We start from the raw sequence: 20,621 nt of genomic DNA on the forward strand, positions 1-20,621 counted from the left end.
ACCCCGGTAGTTTTCTAAAACAATACTCATGCCTTTTCTGCATTTTTTTTTTAATGTCTTTGTGTTGCTGATCTAGAAATACATACCTCTTGGCCACGGGAGGACTAATCACTCTACACTTTCTGCCACTGTAAATTAAGCATCCTGTTTTAGCAAAGATGCTCCCTGGAGTGCAACCTGCGCTTTATAAAAACCCCATTACATTACATTACATTACAGTGCCCGGGTCGACATTCCATTACAAAAGAAATAAGCATTGGTAATGCAATAGGTCTCGCAGTTTTTAGAGTTTAAGCTATTGGTATTGTAAATGACAATTCCTTTTTATTTATTTGTTTAAAAATTCAAGACATACATAAAAGGCATTGTAATTTAAAATCCCAATAGCTCAAAGTCTCGCAAATGCGTGACCTATTGCATTGCAAATGCTTGTTATTTAGAGTCTCCGAGTACTGATTTTTTTTCTTCTTAGCCCATATATGTTTACCATGAGACTGAAAGTGCAATGCCATTATGAAATACACTGACTTAATATTTGTTCTGAAATGTGCAGATTTATTTTTTAATTTTTGGAGTTTGGATTGACAGCCAGATGCTCTCCACAAATGATATTCTCTTGTTCTTGATTTAAATTGTTAGTAAAATGTCATTTACACACAAACTTTCTTTTTCAGTTTGTCCCTCTCAAAGTCAAAGTGCAGGTAAATGTATTACCTTTTTGATCCATAACTGTATTTAATAAAATTGCATGAAATGAATGTAACGCGTCAGTCAGTCTGTGTGTTAAAAAATGTGAAATTCTTTATTGTTTTCTAATCTGCTTGTTAGCTGGATGTGTACACAGTAATACATGCCCTGTGCGAAAATGCTGCATTTTCACGTTGATATATCACAGCAAGACTGCCATACAGCATGGGAAAGTGAGCGGTGTCATATTAGAGGGTGCAGTGGGTTATTGGAGAGAGGAAAGACAGGTGAAGAGAAATTAGAGAAAGACAGACTGACAGAGTAAAATATCGAGATAGAGAAAAAGGAGGAGAGAGAAAGAGGTGGGGAGATGGCGAGGGTGTAAGAGTGAGTAAGGTGTATATGTGTTTGGAAGGATTTGCTGGTGTGTGTGGGAGAGAGCTACAAATGGGGCCATAGTGAGGATTGACCTAAAAACAGCGTTACATCTTGTAAACTTAAGATGTCTGTGTTTTCTAAAACACCTCAAAAGTAAGTGTAAACTTTACTTCAGTCATATCCGAGCTGGTAAAAAAAGGGGCGACAAAACTCCTGTTCTTAACCTTTTGATGAAACATTGTTGTGTATACATTAAGCAGAGAAGCATTAGCAAAATTAGTCATTCTGGGATTAATGTACTAAAGCATGTAAATATAGGCATGCACAAATGTGTACGCGTTAGCAGCGAGGAGCAGACAAATTAAGAGGGAGTCAGAAGTGATATTGTCTCACATGCATTACACTGAATGCATCTCATTGGAGGCGAACGGATACACTAAAAGAGACAACAGCATTAGGTGAGAGCCTGTGGTTGAAAGGGGAGTGCCAAATCCTACTGTATGTATATTGGAAACAATAGGTGTTTTTAGATAGTTGCTCTATCAACCCCTGACTTGAAATAGAGTCCGATGAATAAAGTCAACATCGCGGATAAAAAGGTAAAACAGAATATACCGCCTAAGTTTGCATTTGTGAACGTTTAAGCAGTGAGGAGCCAACAAATTAAGAGGGATGCAGAAGTGAAATTGTCTCACATGCATTACACTGTATGCATCCCTTTGGAGGCGGAAGGATACACCAGAACAGCCAGTAGCATTAGGTGAGAGCTAATGGTTGGAAGAGGCAGACCCAGAGCCCACTGTATATCTATTGGAAACAATAGGTCTGTTAGGTAGCTGCTCCATCAAACCTTGACCTAAAAACGGAGTACGATAATAGTCAACATTACAAGTGAAAAGGGAACACTGAATATACAGTCCTTATGTTTTTAGATTTTGCAGAAAGTATTCTATATCAAACTTATACAACACTCATATGCGGGTAATTTGAAAAAAATGTATAACTGAAGTGTAGAAAAAGAACAAAAATCATAAACAGATCTTCAGAAAAATGGCAATGTTTGTTGAACCTCTTGACAAGTCCACGTGATCACTTTTAAACAGAGAGGAGGGAAGAAATTAGATTCTTTTGCATCATTCACCAAATTGTTTTTCAGAAAATATCATCTATACTAAATCTCAAGAAATTTGCACAGTTGCTTACTCTGCACAGTGTAGGAATCACTGCAATGAACCTGTTCATTTAGCTGTGTATCCTTCACACTGAATGTACATTAAAAAACACTAATGGTTCAGTGCGAGCCTCCATTTTAGATTGGAAAAAGTTTATCAATTTGTGATTTAGTGTAAAAGCTGAGATATGCTATCCTAGGTGAAGCACTTTGGTACTAATTTTGGATCTGTATATGCTTTCTAAATCCGTTAATAGATGAATAACAAAAAATGAAAAGTTCCTTCTGGAAGTGGTTGGAAGAGAGGTGTAAGAAGATAATGCTCTGAGAAGGCAGAATTTGCCTGAGTCGCATCAGGAGACCGTGACAAGCATCAAATGTGATATTGTCAGAAACAAGTTATTCAGGCACATGCATCAAAAGAAAAAACGGTCGCAAACGGACAGATTCTCAGAATCTGCCCCTTTGCGACTGGTGTTTTTGCATTTGGGATGCATCCTCTAAAATGCAAAAATCGCAATTCAAGTAATCTCTAAATTGCGATTACTTAAATTGCAATTGCATTTAAGGAATCCCAAATTGAGATTCCTTAACTGCAATGCATTAAAGTAAAAGTAGCGATTTCGCTAATAGGGTGCGCAATTTAACATGAAGTTGAACTTCATGGTAATTTGCAAAACCTTTGAAAAAAGCACTTTTGTGCATTTTTCAAAGTTTCATGTTGCGCACACACATGCCCTTAGGGCAATTGTGTGCGCAACATATGTTCACAGGTCAATTCCAGGGGTGCAACAGGGTGTCCTTTTGTCACCCTTGCACCCTGAAATTGCATGCGCAATTTGCGAGTACCTATTGGTACTCGCAAATTGAGCTTCCAATTTCCTATTCATTCCTATGGGCCTGTGTGCCCATAGGAATGAATGGGAAGCTATTCCTTATTTGTGACTCGCAAGTTGCGAGTCGCAAATAAGGAATGTGTAGGAATCGCTATTATTATAGCGATTCCTACATGCATAGGATTTTGCGAGTCTTTAATTGCGAATCCTTAATATTCGCAATTAAGGACTTGCAAAATCCTAGCTTGATGCATGTGCCAGATTGAGCCTTAAAATGACAAACAGTCAGTTTACAGGAGAAAAGACGGGGTGCACCCTTTAAATCACACATTTTAAAGTGGGAGTCATTAAATCAAGGCGGTACACAGCGGGAGTCATTACATCGCAGGTGAATTTGGCTACACTTACATCAGGATTCACTACATTGCATGGGTCTTTACTCTGAAGGAGTCGTTGTTCGGCCAATCTCACATCCATCTGGCCTGGTGCAATGTTCCTTGATATCATCTAGTACTGTTGCTGGCTGGCCCTTTTAAACTGTGTAGAAACTGTGCTTAGCACATGGCCTGCTGGGAATGACTCAAAAATGTCCGGAGGATTGTGTGGACCATCCACCACGCTTGGGCGTCTGCTGTTTTCATTGTGCTCTGAATGCTAGACCAATATTTGTCCAGGTCCTATCAGCACCACTTCCTCTAGAGCCCACTTGTTTTTTTCTTTGCTTGCCCTGCAGTCTGTGGTTGCAATGATGTTCCTGATGATGCCATCTGTGCCTTTTTTTGTGGGATGTGAAGGGCAGAGCATTATGATTGTTGAATTTGCAGAGCTACCTTAACTTTGTCATGCAAAGAAATGTCGGGTTTGTGTGGTGTACACATTAAAATGACAGTTGATGTTTTTGGTAACCTCTACAAGCATAACCTCGTCATAACATAACCTTAAAGAAGGTTTCCTCAGTAAGTCTTAAAGCTTTTTTAACTCTGTACCCTGTTCTCGTGCCCTGATTGTACTGTTGATGGCGTCTGGTCTTGAGCTGCGAGTTCTAGGCTCAGGGACTGGCCTTCAGTCATGCCTGTGCCTCAGAGCAGAGCCCAGTGCACATGGTTGCTTATTATCTGCTTCTTAATTGTCATGTTTATTTATTGTGTAATTTGTAAAACCATTCAAATGTCTTTGACAGCCGACGCTGGCGTCGCTGGAACCGATTTAATCGAAGAAGATGCAGAGCTGCGGTGAAGTCGGTGTCTTTTTATTGGCTGGTTATCGTCTTAGTCTTCCTGAACACATTAACCATATCATCCGAGCACTACAACCAGCCAAACTGGTTGACACAAATCCAAGGTAAAACTGAAGAATGAATTGAGTTAACCTACAGGAAGACTCCGAAGGCCTACAGTTTCCTTTCGTATGAATTTTTGGCGATATATCTTACTGATTAGTTCAAAAGCAAGTTCATTGCCAACCCAGTGCTTTATTTATAAAAGAATAAGGGGCTGATTATGACTTTGCCAGTGTGGGAGCGGGGCGGGCGGCATGGCAACGCCCCGCTCCTGCACCGCCAAAGTCGACCGCCGGCAGCCCACCGGATTACAAGCTTTCTCCTGGTCTGGCAGGCGGTCCTTTGGCGCTCCCACGGCGGTGCCTTTGAAAAAGGAACCGCAATGGGAATGCCAAAGCAAGTTCCTGCACGGCATGGACTGTTTAGTCCATGCCATGCAGGAACGGAGCTTTCATACACACAAGAGGGCACACCATGTGTCCCCCTGCATGCATCCCAGTGTACAGAGGGAACAGAGGGTGCCTTTGTTCCCCACTGCCAGCCTTTTCATGGCAGGCTCACTGCCATGAAAAGGCTGGTGGTGGGGAAACTCAGAATATGGTTGGTGGTGCTGCTACGGCACCACCAAGCTTATTGCTGTCCAAGACCAAGACTGTCCAAGACCGTTGCGCCACCACCAGGGAACACGGTTCCCTGGCAGTTGCGGCAGTCCTAAAATGGTCCAACCGCCGTACTTGTAATATGATGGCCAGACCACTGGTGCGGCAGTCCCCAACTGCCACCGGACCTCCACCACGGGTTCGGTGGTCTGATGGACCGCCAAACTCATAATCATGGCCCAAAATATACCTCCGAAGCCCATGGCCAACACTATCAAAGGTCAGGGTGCCATACTTCATTGTCCGTTTTTCTGTCTTTCTATTCCTCCTCCTTTCCCCTTTTGACTTTTTCTCTCTCTTGTTCTGGGTCAAAGTCTGATAGGTAAAGATAAGTGTCTGTCCCCATTAAATATGTGCTGGTGAGCCCCACCTGCAACAACAGGCTCACATTCAGCACTACCAATCACAAAACAACATAGTACTACAATATATAAAACACTAATTATAAAGTCGAGTTCCACCAAATAATGCACTGAATTACAAAGGACATTTTGCACTTTTTATTACTGTTTAAAATGTTTTGTAACCTAGTACACCGAAAACATAATTATCTGAACAGCTCGTAGAAGATAATGGATTTCGGCTCTTTGGCTTAAGTAAGAAAATCATGAAAGGTGCCTTAGGAAATGCGTGAATGAAAGAAAATAGGACCTCATTTAGGGTTTTGCAGAGTCTGCCAAACCACTATAGTGGTGGAATAAATTCCTCAACTAACCTTCTAGGGTATTTATACATGCCAGCCATGGTTTATGGGGTTTTTCCCCTAAGTTTGATCCAGAAGGCACAGTGGTAGTCTCCAAGGAGGAAAGAGCAGTGGCTGAAGGTCACCATGCAACAGCAGAATTGTGGATTTGATATCATAAACATTGTTCCTGGAAATGAAATAGTAAAGTAAGAATTCAATTTTGTGTGAAATGTTGTATTTTAAGCAAGAATCATGTCAGCAAAATGCCCTGGTGGGCTTTATCAACATAACACATTGGTGAGTGCAGTACAATATTGGATCTCTCGCTACTGTTATCAGTGCTACTCCTTATTTTCTCCTGTGGGTTAACATTCCTTTAATTTCAACTCATAACCTCCCACCCACACACCATCCTCCAAACCTATGGGTAATCCTCCCTCCCCACGTGGCTTCAACCAGTTAGGGGCTTACTTTCTCCGCCTCTTTAAATGTACAGGAAGCCATGATTAGCCATTTACTTTTCCATCAGACTAAAAAGCTGCAGAGCTCTTATTTGGCATGCAAAGTCTCTCAGCTGGTCTAATGATGTCAGACGGTTGATCAGTGTACCCCAGAGTTTATCAGAGGCATTGCTCCTATTCTGAATATTGGGCCCGATTCACAGAACTAACTTAAGACAAAATCCTAAACTTACTATCATTATCATAGTAAGTTTAGGATTTTGTCTTAAGTTAGTTCTGTGAATCAGGCCCATTGTGTGTACATTTTGGAGAGACTGAGTCTGCCAAAGGGTGTGTGTCCACTGCCAGTTGGCATTTACTTTGTTTTACATTGCGCAGTGATTAGTCACCAAGGCTGTTCCAAGCAATTGGTAAATAATTTTCTGTGTTTTCATCCCCTTAGCACAGCTCCCCCTCCTACAAGTGGTAAAATTACTGGAGGTCCAATTTTACTGTTGCACCTAAATCCCTATCTCTTGTGGCCAAGCACTTCATTCCATTATGTTTGTACTAGATTACACTGCCACCTAATAAGAGTCGTGAGCCCCATCCTCTGTCTAGACCCGCAGCATAATCCTGTAGAGATTGGTTAGATCTCTTTAAATATTTGGGGGGGTCAGGTACAAGCACATTAGTTACTTATGCCCTGAAACTCTCATTCTCTGCACTGTAATCCTCAAAATTATTTGGATTTGTTCCTCCAACTATATTTCCTCTTTCCATTGGGAATCTCCATCCCCTGTTCCTTTTGCCACTAAACTGATAGCCATATCTACCCTTCATTCATTCATTTCTCTTGATGGAGTAGAAATCTAAAACCAGCCATTTCGTTATCTCATGCATTTCTGTATACTTTTCCAGCCAGCTGAGGTGTCGAGCAACCACTTCCCTTGGTAAATATCCATCAACCAGGAAGGGATTGAGAACTTTCCACTGGCTTCCTGTGCGGAAGCGGGTGTCTTGAAAGCCCTCTGCTTGGTTCTCAAGGCTCACCATTTGCAGAGGTCGAGCTATCTGAGGACTGCCTTTAATTGATATGTCTGAGTAGACCTTTGAGATCGGCTGGTCGTAGCAATGTGAGAATCCCTAGGTGTAGGAAAGTTAGTTGGGGAGAACGAGCATTCACAGGTGCAGCCCCCATGTTGTGGATCTCTCCCATGGAGCATATTTGGAGTTTAAACTCGTACCTGATCTTCCGTAGGCAGGTTAAAATGGGGTTATTCTCGAATCTTCCAAAGGCAGGTTAAAACGTGGTTATTCTCGAATTAGCCCTCTATCAGATCAGCATATTTGTTTAGATTTTCTCTGTTTAGGACACCCATCCTCCCACACACACACTCAGTGTTTATCTAGATTAGCGCTTTGATGCCTCTTGGTTTAACACACTTTACAAATTCTTTACAATTACAATCAACTTTTTCTGTGACTGCTCTCTGACTAGTCACAGGATATACAGTTAATATGCAGTTGGGCAAGATCCTGAAAATAACACAGGTAGTATGTCTATCTTGACTACAAGGTTCCTCCATCCCCTTTTAATAATTAGCGGCCTTTGTTCATAGTGGATGACTGATATTTCCAAATTATCTCACCTCATTTTTAACTGATAGTCTAGGAGAGGGCCCCCGATCAGAAGACGTTAAACTGTCTGCTATCGTCTTAATATCTTTTACTTGATGGAGACCCATGGCATTAGCAACTGAGATCCCTTCTGTTGCAAATATTATGTCCCCTTCTCTTGTATTAGTCTAATTATATGCCTCTAACCCATGGTGAAACTTATGGTTCTCCCCACCTTCTATCCCCATAATGATCTCTGTGTGATGGACCAGTAATGCAACTGACTTACCAAACATCATTGAACAGCCATACTGTTTAGAGCCGACAAGATATCAGAAAGTATCTCTAAAAAGCTGATGGCACAGATCAGGATATTTAAGTAAAATTTTGTAACCTACAAAGAGATAAAGTCAGGCATGACACCTAACGTTGGTTAGTAATTGACTACCGTCAAAACTAAGAATACATAAGGACAGTGAGTATGTAATCAATATACACAAGATAGACAACGGCCAAGTCAACATTCAGATGTATGAAATGGCATTCTGACAAAATATTGTTGCAAACATATTTTGAGAAACAAATATTCTGACAAACAAATATTCTGACAAAAATAATATTGTGGTACAGAATATAGAAAGTAAGAATATCGTTTTTAAAAAGTTTTCTGTATCATTCTCTAACATCTAGTTATATGCTGCTTTTTTATTATATAGTTGGCTTTTATTCGTTTTTGTGTTAGATGTTATTTTGTAATGTTAAGTATGTTTAATCATTTTGTAAGTGTTTTTTTTTATTTGCTATTATATTTTAAAGTTTTTATTTGATTTTATGTAAGTTTCTTTTGATGGGTTATTGGGTATTAGGGGAATAGGGTGGTAAGATTTTTAAATGTTTCATTTTGGTTGATTATAAATGTTTTATATGCTTTAATTTATTAATTAATTATTTAATTATGTAAATGTGTTTGTCATCTAATACATTTTTTCAAAAATATGATAGTAGAATTTTAATTAGATAATTGATTGTGTTAATTATTTTTAATAATTTGGGTATTAATTATTTACGGTTTAGGATTTTTCATAAAATAACTACATTGATAGTGTTTTTTTGTTTTTTTAAATGATGTGTATTGCTATTTTTCTGTTATGTATTTGTGATTGAAGTCATTTTAGGGTACTAGGATAGCAAGTATTTGAAATATATATATATATATATATATTTATATAAAATATATATATTAGTTGATATAATTTTTAATATCATTTTATGCGTCATTTTATATGATTATTTTAGTTATTTTATTTTTTATAAATTATAGAATGTTAAAAATATATTTTTATGTTCGAAATATATTTTGCGTGTATTTAGTTTTTATATATACATGTAGTTTATTTTGTATTAATTTAGGCGTGGGAAAATTAAATCTGACCTCTTCAAAGTTGAACACTTTCCGCACTTTCCCGACTGTTGCTTATGTTGAGTGGGAATAGTAAATCAAATGAAATAAGATTTTATTGTTCCAGTTAATAAAAACCTTTACAATTCAAATCACATAGAATATCTTAAAACCATAAAATGAATTAAATCCTATGCTTCCATGAGCCACATACATTAATTGTTAAAGTGGATATAGTAAATATGAGCTCTCCACAGTCCAACACTTTCCCTACCTACTGTTTCTCACGTTGGACCTAGAATAGTAAAGTCATTATGTGGTTATGGGATTAGTAAATCTGCCCCGTCCAAAGTCCAACCCTTTCCTTACTGTTGCTTATGTTGGAGTGGTAATTGTGAATCTGACCACTCCATAACTTTCCCCACTGTTGCTGATGTTGGAGTGTGTATAGTAAATCTAGCCACTCCAAACCTACATATTTTTTATTATAGATGTTATTTTTAAAATACAATAATAATTTTAACGTTAATATATTTTGTTAATTTAGTGTATAATAGTTAAAAAGTCATATGCTTAATGATTTTGTGTTCTTCTATGTGTTTATTGTCGATATTTTTTAATTTACCTACAAAGTATGTAAAATCAATAATTGTCCCCCGAAATTATTTGGCAATATTTTTGTTGCAAAAATTTTTGTTTGCAATATTTTGTTGTACAACCAAATACAAAAGCCCAAGCTGAAATAAGTAGTAAGAGGGATTACACCTCAGTGTAATATCAGCTGTGTAAAATGAGCCCCCACAAAAGAGGGCTTTGACTGCCAAATGATAATATAAATACAATATGCATTTCCATTGCTTCAGTGTTTTCTGTGATTGACCTACTGGTGGCTAGCCATTAGGAACACCGTCTTCATCTACAATCAAAATGAAGTATGGCCACTGAGATGACACATGTTACCATCCTTGTGTGACCCGTAGTACAACAGACAAATGCCATTCAGTTGTAGTTACCTATGTGAAGAACCATAGTAGTGGGAAAAAGAATGATTGCAACATGCCTGCCTGTTCTGTAATATATAAATAACAAAACTGGCTGTCACATTTCTACCCTCCTTTTGCTCCAGTGAATGAACCACTTGTGGAGTGGGATGCACCGATTAGAGAATTCAGGTGGAGAGATGAATGTGAAGACAGAATACCCCTCCATACGGATGATGTGCTCCTATACATTCAAAATTCAGGGAGTTAAAAAAATGGCTATTCTAAATGCTGCAGATATAAGGTGACACTTCCAGCCTCAGGATAAATTCTAAGAAGTGTACAATGTCCAGGTCTTGAGCTGCCAGGATAGAAGTCCATTCAACTCCAAACCGATGTAGGGAGGCGGGCAATTGAAATACCTGCGTATGTATATCCCACAGGATAAACAAAGAAATTGTGATCTAACTATATCCTCACTGTTTTCACAAGCGTGAGCCCCAATATGAAGTCATGGTGCACGTTGACACTGTCTACAATGGGAAGGGGTATATTATTCAGGATGGTTGCACTTTCATGTTTTTTCATACTTAACGCAAGATCACCTCTAAGACGTTCCCCCCATAATCTTTTAAGTAATTAATTACAGTCCTCGATTCAAATATTCTCTTGGCAGGTGGGCCATCATGAACATATCTTTCCAACAATATGTATGGTCACGTTGCGAGAGTGGCTTGGAACTAGCAGACAGACTTCAGTTTATACCACAGGGTGACACAAATGATCACGCTTAATGATTGTATATTTGAAGAGCAAAATTACCCCAGTGTCAGGTTGGAGCTTCCAGATAGACACATGATCTGAATGTTACTCAATAGGTCTGTATAAATTCTTAGCTTACCCCCGGTCAGAACAAACACACTTACCTGGCTCCAAGCATTGCGGTGCTAGAGGAAGGGTGTCCCTACCTGCGAGTCACCAGTTTAGTACACCTAGTGGCTACAAGAGTCACACTAACAGGGTTTACGATTCTGAGACTAAACTTGGGCATGTATGGGAAGAGAATCATATTAAGACCTTTGAGCAACTCACAACAAATTACTCATTACATAGTTCCCAGTTCTACAGATACCTACAGCTATGCCGTGCACTTGAGGTGCACAAAGATAAATTAGTTATATAGACTAAATTCAACCTGCCAGAACCAGAGCCCACCATGGAACTATTTGGCAAGAAAGGCATCTCTAGTATTTGCATATCCTTTATTTCAAACACTCCAAACCCACGAAGTGGAAGCAGGACCTCGTGACCCTATATGCTGCCAACTAGACTGAGTCCAAGATGGCCTCCTGTGTCCCAGCAATATCAGCATGTATCTGTTTGCTATAGTTGAAATACTTCCACAGAGTTTGTTACAGCTAAGAAGAGAAACAAAAAGGAGCCCGAGTCCAAATTGACTTAGATGTAAATCTGATATTGGCATCTTCTTGTACAGTGCAGGAAAGACCTGAAGTTCTGTATTGCTGATTTCAAGTCCACCCCACATTTGCACAGCTATGGGGCAGGTAGATGGTGGTCATAATTGGTCCTAAAATGGCTTTACTGGGGCTGATGGAGGAATGGGTACTGGTCTTTTAGTTGCATTGGGTATGATGGCAGTGGAAAGAGACATTGCATGACATTGGAAATCAGACAGAGATCCCCCTGAGAGAGTGACTCCAAGCATGGACTGTTGCCCCAAGGCGGAAGAGCTTGTGTACAACGATCGTGGCTACACAAAGAAGCATGAGAAAGTATGGAACCCACAATGGGCTTACTGCCAAGGTGTCCTCCATGACTATAATTTGTACAGATACTAGCTTATTGGCATCACACGACTTGAATGCAGTGCAATCTTTCTGACTATGCATTACTTGCTGAATGTATGTAATGTCACTGGATTGGTCTTTGTATTCATTTTGTTAAAACAGTGGAAAGTTGTTAACCCGTTTGGTGCCATGGACGTAACTGTTCTTTCCATGGCACACTAGACACCAGGGATTCTTTATTCTTAATGCGTAGGGGTGGGGGCTGCCCTAAATGGGCACTTTAATGACCCCTCCCAAAAATTAACGTCAGTCTTTCTTCCCCCCCTGGGGTGCAGACAGAGGCAATAGCCCTGATCTGCCCCCAGGGGGGCAGAAAGCCCACTAGGCACCAGGGATTTTTTTTTCTTTTATAAAAGTGGTGGGGGCTATACCAATGCCCCCACCCCCAACACAAAAGGGGCAGTCTTTTTGCCCCCGTGAAGCAGATGGAGGTTAGGAAGCCCCCTGGACACCAGGGATTCTTTTTTGTGAAAACATAGGGGTGGGGGCTCTCCTAAATGAGAATTATAATGCCCAACCCCTCCCGAAAATTGGCATAGTCTTTCTGCCCCCCTGGGGTGCAGATGGGGGCAATAGCCCCTGACCTGCCCCTCCCGGGGGCAGAAAGGCCACTGGCCACCAGGGATGAATTTCTTTCTGTGATAAAAGAGGGGTGGGGCCTGCCCACAAGCCCCCATCTACAACACAAGACACCAAGGTTTCTCTTTTTTTGAGAAAACGTAAGGGTGGGGGCTGCCCTAAATGGGCATTATAATGCCCCCACCCCTCCCAAAAGTTGACACAATCGTTCTGCCCCCTCTGGGGTGCAGATGGGGGTAATAGCCCTCGATCTGTCCCCGGGGGGCCGAAAGCCCGCTTGGCACCAGAGATATGTTTATGGGCGTTAAGGGTTGCTCCCCTTTTTTTGTAAGCACATTTGGCTACTTGGGGCAGACCAGCGATATACTTAGACACACCTCCTCCCAAGGCGGGCAGAAAACCACTAGACACTAGCAAAAGTTTCTGTGTGTGTGTGTGAACTGTAGTTCGGCTGACTGTGTTTACTGGCGTTAGGCAGGCTGTGTGTGAACCTGCATTTTACTGGTGGTGTGTGTGGACTTGTGCCTAGCTAACAGTGTATGTGGACTAGCGCTTGGCTGGCAGTGTGCGGGGACTGTTGCTAGGCTAGCAGTCTGTGTGGATGGCACATGTCTGGCGGTGTGTGTGTGGACAGTCGCTTGGCTGGCGATGTGCTTGGATGGTGCTTGGCTGGCTGTGTGCTTGGCTGGTTGTATGCATGGATGGTGCTTGGCTGGTGGTATGCATGGATGGCGCTTGGCTGGCGGTGTGACTTGCGTGGACCCTCCGGCCTTTTATTACCCAGAATACCCTGCAAACCTCAAAGTTTGCTAAAAATTTACAATTTCCTCACAATTCGGTGTGGACATTTTTCAGATCACTGGGCTGGCACAAATTTCCCACCACCCAGCGTTTCCCTCAGTCTCCTGAAAACATGATACCTCACTTGTATGGGTGCCCAAAGCAGAGAATCTAAAAACTTATAAAATGTAAAACTGAGAAGCACTGGCTTCATATAGACAGACAGATAACTGGTTGCACCATTTGGGACCTGCTATGGAAGCCAAAGCATGACAGACCACTCAACGCCTACATCAGCACACCCACATCCACCACACTACGGGTTTGGGATGTTCTTACGAAGAGATTGCAGCTGACGACATTTCTATCCCGCTACACCCCCATACATTTCAATGCTGCCTCCCTCCCTGCGCTTCACGAGGGTCCCTTTGAGGCCTGGAGGGAGGGAGGATCTCACATGATCTCTCATTTATTTGACAAAGGCGAGCTTCTCTCTTTCCAAGAATGCAGGAAACAATTTGCTCTGACTGCTCAGGAGGAATACCATTATTTGCAGCTTAAACATTGGGTACAACACCCCCTGGTGCGGCTGGCCACCACTAGGTAGATGCTCCCCATAGAGAAGTTTGCCCAGTCGGGGTCCACCTCCAAGGGATGCATTTCCTATCTGTATGCCCTCATACAAGCATTGAGTCCCAGAGCGACCCCGCGTTATAAACGTTTTTGGGATGCACTCTTGAACGCCCCCCTAGTAGACAAACAATGGGAGCACCTAAGTAGTGATATAGTGAAATGTAATCGCTCGATGTATCTGAGGGAGGCGCACTACAAGGTCATGTATGATTGGTACCTATACCCTCAGAAACTTCACAAGATCTTCCCCAACACTTCGGATAGGTGCTGGCGGGGTTGTGGCTTGTTGGGCGACTTTCTACATATCTGGAGGTACTGTCCCTCCGTACAGCCCTTTTGGAAAGAGATCTTGTCCCAAATTAAACTCATTCTAGGCTACCCAATCCGGCTATCCCTGGAACACACCTTGCTGGGGGCGAGAGACCCAATCTTGAATCGCCAAACATAGAGCGATAAGTCTGTTATGTGGTTATACCTGGGGGCTGCTAAAATGGAAGTAGCTGCAGCGTGGAAAAAACAAGAGGCACCATCCTTAACGCAATGGCATGCAAGGCTTTGGAGGGCGTTGGCACTGGAACTCATGACCGACATAGTAGACGACACTAGAAAAGGTTTTCATTACATAACGTCCCCACTGGTGAGCTATCTGTTGGAGGAGCTTGCACTGACGGCTTGCGCCCCACGGCTCAGAGCTCTCAACCTGTTCCTTATTTAAGAAGCACAGCCGATAGCGAGCAGTTCCTCAGCTGCCTAAGTAGGGGCTCGGTAGCCCAACTCCCATGACCACTACATTATCCTTTGCACCATGACATCACTGATTTGTTGGTTTGTTAGGTATGTTAAGTTTCAATTCTTGTTACTCTCTTCGGGGGTGAAGGGACGTACAACTGCGGAATACTTCATGCAACAAGATTTGATTGTATTGATTCATAACCTTTCTATGCCATAGACCTCATGAACATGCTGTAACCTACATGTGAGATCTGTAACTCTTGGCTTGCCTTTGACAGCTGTTGCATATGTATTGCACTTCTGTACCACTCTCAAACTAAAATCCAATAAACAGAATTTGATATAAAAATTAAAAACTGAGGGGGAACCAAATTGGGTGTAGAGAGCAGGTTTTTTCCATACATTCTTAGGCTGACACTGCTTTGGGCACGCACACGAGTGAGGTATCATTTTTATCGAGACACTGAAGGGAACGCTGGGTGGTAGGAAATTATTGCCAGCGTGGTGATCTCACAACCTTCCCACACAAAAATGTGTGGAAAATGTGACATTTTAGCTAAATTTGAGATTTGCAGTGGGTTTTGGGTAAGAAAACGTTGGGGGATTCACACAAGCCACACATCCCCAGACTCCCCTGGATGTCTAGTTTTCAGAAATGTCTGGGTTTGGTAGGTTTCCCTAGATAGCCGCCGAGCCCTGGACCAAAAACGCAGGTGCCCCCTATCTATGACAAAACAATCTGGTTTTGCAAGGGATGCACCTGCGTTTTTGGTCCCTGTCTCAGCTGCCATCTACCTGCAAACCTCAATTTTAGCTAAATAAATTAAATTTTCCTCATAGTTCTGAGTAGGAAAGTTGTAGAATCAGTGTTCCCCATGGCCTTCCGAGTAGAATGATACCTCACTTGTGTGGACTCCCCCGGGTGTCTAGTTTTCAGAAATTACTGGATTTGGTAGGTTTTCCTAGATGGCCATCGAGCCCGAGGCCAAAAACATGGGTGACTCCTTAGCAAAACTAGATTGTTTAGTGATAAATAATTTTGATGTCTCCACAAGAAGCTTTGGGCCATTTCCTGTTGCAGGCACTAGGCCTACCCACACAAGTGAGGTACCATTTCTATCGCCATACAGGGGGGAATGGTGGGTGGGTGCCAGTTTGTGGTTCCCCGCAGATACCAAAACTTTTCATCACAGAGATGTGAGAAAAATGTGGGTTTTTTTGACAAAGTTTGAGATTTTCAAGGGATTCTGGGTAAAAGAACCTGGTGAGAGCCGCACAAGTCCCCCCATCCTGGATTCCGCTGCGTGTCTAGTTTTCAAAAACGTACAGGTTTGCTAGGTTTCCCTAGGTGCCGGCTGAGCTAGGACCCAAACTCCACAGCTAGACGCATTGCAAAAAAGAGTCAGATTTCACTGGAAAAATGTGATGTGTCCACGTAGCTTTTTTAGCTGTTTCCTGTCGCGGGCACTAGTCCTACCCACACAAGTGAGGTATCATTTTTATTGGCAGATATGGGGAAATGCTGAGTGGGTGCCAGTTTGTGGCTCCCTGCAGATTCCAGAACTTTCCATCACAGAAATGTGAGGCAATGCTGTTTTATTTTACAAAGTTTGAGGTTTGCAAGGGATTCTGGGTAACAGAACCTGGTGAGAGCCATACAAGTCACCCCATCCTGGATTCCTCTGGGTGTCTAGTTTTAAAACATGTGCAGTTTACTAGGTTTCTCTCTAGCCGGCTGAGCTAGGGACCAAAATGCACAGCTATGCATATTGCAAAAAAAGGGTTTGTTTTCACTGGAAAAATGTGATGTTGCCCTGTTTTGTTTTGGGCTGTTTCCTGATGTGGGCACTGAGACTACCCACACAAGTGAGGTACCATTTTTATTGGCAGATGTGGGTGAACGCTGGGTGGGTGGAAGTTTGTGGCTCTCGGCAGATTCCAGAACTTTCCACCACAGAAATGTGAGGAAAATGTGTTTTTGAGGTTTTCTAGGGATTCTGGGTAACAGAACCTGGTGAGAGCCACACAAGTACCCCCATACTGCATTCCCTTGATCAGTTTTTATTGGAAAAACCCACATAAGTGAGGTAACATTTTTATCGGGAGACTTAGGGAAATACAGAATAGTAGAACAAGTGTTATTACTATTTGTCTTTCTATCCATTTCTGCCTTCCAAATGTAAGACATTGTGTAAAAAAGAAGTCATTTTGAACAATACCCTCTTATTCGCATGCTAATATGGGTACCCACAGATTCAGAGATGCACAAATAACCACTGCTTTTAAACTCCATATACTGTTCTAATTTCAGAAATTCCTAGGTTTCCTTGATACCGATTTTTCACTCTTTATATCTTACCAAGTGAATTACTTCATACCAGTGCACAGTGAAAAAACATTACAAGGTGCAACTCAGTTAATGGCTCTGAGTACCTCGGGTTCTTTGTGAACCTACAAGCCTCATATGATCCCTGCAACCATAAGGCTCCCTCGGATGTACCGGTATATAGCTTTCAAAAATTTACCATAGTTAGAAGAAGTTACAGGTGAAAACGTAGGCACAAATGGCTGTTTTTTTCAACTAAATTTCAATATTCTTTCATTTTAACTGTTACTTTCCATAGGAAAACCTTGAAGGATCTACACAAATGACCCCTTGCTGATTTCAGAATGTTGTCTACTTTTCAGAAATGTATAGCTGTCTGGGATCAAGTATTGGTTTCGTACCCGTTTCTACCACTAACGGGAAGGAGGTTGAAAGCACAAAAAATAGGAAAAATAGGCTATGTCCCAGTAAAATTCCAAAACTGTGCAGAAAATGTGGTTTTCTGACAAAAAGCTGGGAAGATGGTGATATTAGCACCACAAACCCTTTGTTGATAGCTTTAACAGGGAAGAAACCAGATGCTTTCTTATGCAGCACTTTTATCCCATTTTTCCCCCAAAATCACACATTTTGCTGTATTTTGCCTAATTCCTCAGTCCCCTCCAGAGGAACCCACAAACCCCTGGTACCTTTAGAATCTTCAGGATGTTGAAAGAAAAGGACGCAAATTTGGCATAGATATTTGTAATGGTTGTTTATGCAAATTTGATACATGATAATGTAGTAAACCAAAGATACTTGGTTAGATGTCAACGACGGTAAATGTTTATCTTTCCTGTTGCAGATATTGCAAACAAAGTCCTCTTGGGGTGCTTCACCTGTGAAATGCTGGTGAAAATGTACAGCCTTGGTCTCCAAGCCTATTTTGTATCTCTCTTCAATCGTTTTGATTGTTTTGTGGTCTGCGGAGGCATCACTGAAACCATATTGGTAGAGCTGGAAATTATGTCACCTTTGGGGATTTCTGTGTTCCGATGTGTCCGACTATTACGTATTTTTAAAGTAACACGGTAAGCAAAAAAGATATGTTCTTTTTTTATCTACTAAACGATTGAACACGTCATAACAGCTGCCATTACTTCAGATGTGTTTTGTAAATGTAGCACATTTGCAATTTCAGGCACTGGGCATCCCTGAGCAACTTGGTGGCGTCATTGCTCAACTCAATGAAATCCATTGCTTCCTTGTTGCTTTTGCTCTTCCTCTTCATCATCATCTTCTCACTGCTTGGCATGCAGTTGTTTGGGGGCAAATTTAATTTTGACGAAACACAAACAAAGCGGAGCACCTTCGATAACTTCCCTCAGTCTCTTTTAACTGTTTTCCAGGTAAGTATTTAACTGCATTTTTAATTTGGTACCACACATGCCTGGCACAATTTTTGTATGATTTTGTGACGTAATTTGGGGTAATAGGTCAATACTACACGGCCTTTCCCTTCCACTAGTGGAAGCACAGTGGATGACTGCTCACGTATGTACTGTTGTTTCTGAAATAGAAGGATTAAACCAATATTCATCCACTTTAGAAGCCCGATTTGGACAAAACACGGATGCACAGGTAAAAACAAGAACCTTGTTTAGGTATGTTGTTAGCCAAATGCTTTTGATGTTTCTAAAACTATATATATATATTGTATTTACCCATAGGGACATTCAGCCAGCTCTCTTCATCAGTTGATCCGTTGTTGTTTAATTCACATTTTTCTTCCGCACACTACAGCATACATCATGGGGTAGTGGGTAAACCCACTACAGCCGTTGGCTAACATCAGTGTGAGTGACGGCATTCAGCTCTTTCACAAGCACACCTGGACAAAAAGTAATCCCCTTCAGTGACAAACACTACTGTATTTAGTTTTAGACCCCACATTTGTTTTTACTTTTAGCTTTTTCTTATATAATGGGAAGGGCCCGGCAGCTCCCTCAACAATAATGTTTTACAAACATAATGACAAAGTAACCAAAAGTATTGACAAAACCAAAAAGATTGGCAACTAACACCAGCTGTGTTGGTGTTTCTAAAGTTTGTTAGGTTTGGCTCCTTTTCATTAATGCTAGGTCTTTAGAAGATATAAGGAGATTTTAAATTTATTTATTTATTTTATTTATTTATAAATTTATAAAGCGCCTGGTGACCCGGAGGCATCCCCGCGCTATATAGCTATGATAACCCAAGAGGAGGAAGGACCGGATGATTATTTGGGGAATAGGAAAGTTTTTAGTTTTTTCCGGAAGAGAGCGTGGCAGGGTTCCAGACGCAAATGGCGAGGCAGTGCGTTCCAGCCTGAGGAGGCTTTGACCGAAAAGCGACGGCCACCGGTCCGAACCTTCTTAAATTTAGGGACGATGGCCAAATGCTCGTCGTCCGAGCGCAGTGCCCTAGGGGCTTTGTAGGGGGCGACAAGGTCTTTCAGGGCGGCAGGGCCGGCACCATTGATGAGTTTGTGACTGGTGCACATTGCCTTAAACTCAACTCGTTGGCGGACAGGGAGCCAGTGCAGGGCCTTGAGGGCTGATTTGGCAGAGGCTCTGGGGGGGAGGTCCATTATAACCCGTGCCGCAGCGTTTTGTGCCCGTTGGAGTTTGGCTAAGGTAGACTCCGGTGCACCGAGGTAGACGGCGTTGCTGTAGTCGAGTCTGGCTAGGATGAGCCCTTGAACCAGCAGTTTCCTGGATATAGGAGGAAGGAGAGGGAGAATTTTACGGGTTGACCGCAGAAGACCAAAGCATGATCCAGCGGTCTTGGTTGCCTGGGTCTTCATGGTGAGGCTAGGTTCCAGCCAAACGCCTAGCGTTTTGACTTCTGACTTTGGAGTGGGTATCTCACCAAAGGTGTCCGGCCACACCGAGGCGGGGATTGATGACCATTTGTTGCCCAGGAGCATAATTTCGGTTTTAGAACCGTTCAATTTTAGGGAAGATTCGCACATCCAGGAATAGATGTCTTGGAGGCAGTTCCGCAGGCTGTCTGGGTGTTTGTCCAGCTGGGAGAGGGAGACGACAAGTTGGGTGTCGTCAGCGTAGTTGACAATTTTGATCCCATAGGGGGTCACGACGTCTTCCAGAGGGGCCATGTAGACATTAAACAGGGTGGGACTAAGCGAGGACCCCTGCGGGACTCCACATGTGAGTGGAAGGGGGTCTGAGCGAGAGTTGCCGTCCCACACCTGAAATGAACGGCCTGATAGGAAGGAGTTAATCCAGGCGTGTGCTGAGCCCACAATTCCTGCCCTGGCCAGGCGATGTAGAAGGACACGGTGATCCACCGTGTCAAAGGCGGCACTGAGGTCCAGGAGGATCACTGCCACTGATCCTCCTGAATCCAGAATGCGCCTTGATTCCTCAATGACGGAGAGGAGGGCTGTGTCCGTGCCCTGGCCGGGCCTAAAGCCAGTTTGAGATGGGCGCAGGATTTTGTTGGTCTCAAGGAATTGGGAGAGTTGGGAATTAACTAGTTTCTCCGCCATCTTGCTGATGCAGGGAAGGAGTGATATGGGTCTATAGTTA

At 42.2% G+C, this 20,621-nt stretch overlaps 1 protein-coding gene across 2 annotated transcripts in view; it reads left to right on the forward strand.

Annotated features, from left to right (window-relative positions):
* CACNA1D (calcium voltage-gated channel subunit alpha1 D) overlaps positions 1–20,621 on the forward strand; it is a 1,031,608-nt gene that overhangs the window by 347,318 nt on the left and 663,669 nt on the right. For both annotated transcript variants that reach the window (XM_085624624.1, XM_085624625.1), the window contains exons 11-14: positions 675–701; positions 4,253–4,413; positions 17,897–18,122; positions 18,233–18,440. In XM_085624624.1, coding sequence (XP_085480750.1) covers positions 675–701; positions 4,253–4,413; positions 17,897–18,122; positions 18,233–18,440 — 622 coding nt within the window. The remainder of the gene's footprint in view (positions 1–674; positions 702–4,252; positions 4,414–17,896; positions 18,123–18,232; positions 18,441–20,621) is intronic.

Source organism: Triturus cristatus, chromosome 9, assembly GCF_964204655.1.
Source record: "Triturus cristatus chromosome 9, aTriCri1.1, whole genome shotgun sequence".
Classification (NCBI taxonomy): domain Eukaryota; kingdom Metazoa; phylum Chordata; class Amphibia; order Caudata; family Salamandridae; genus Triturus; species Triturus cristatus.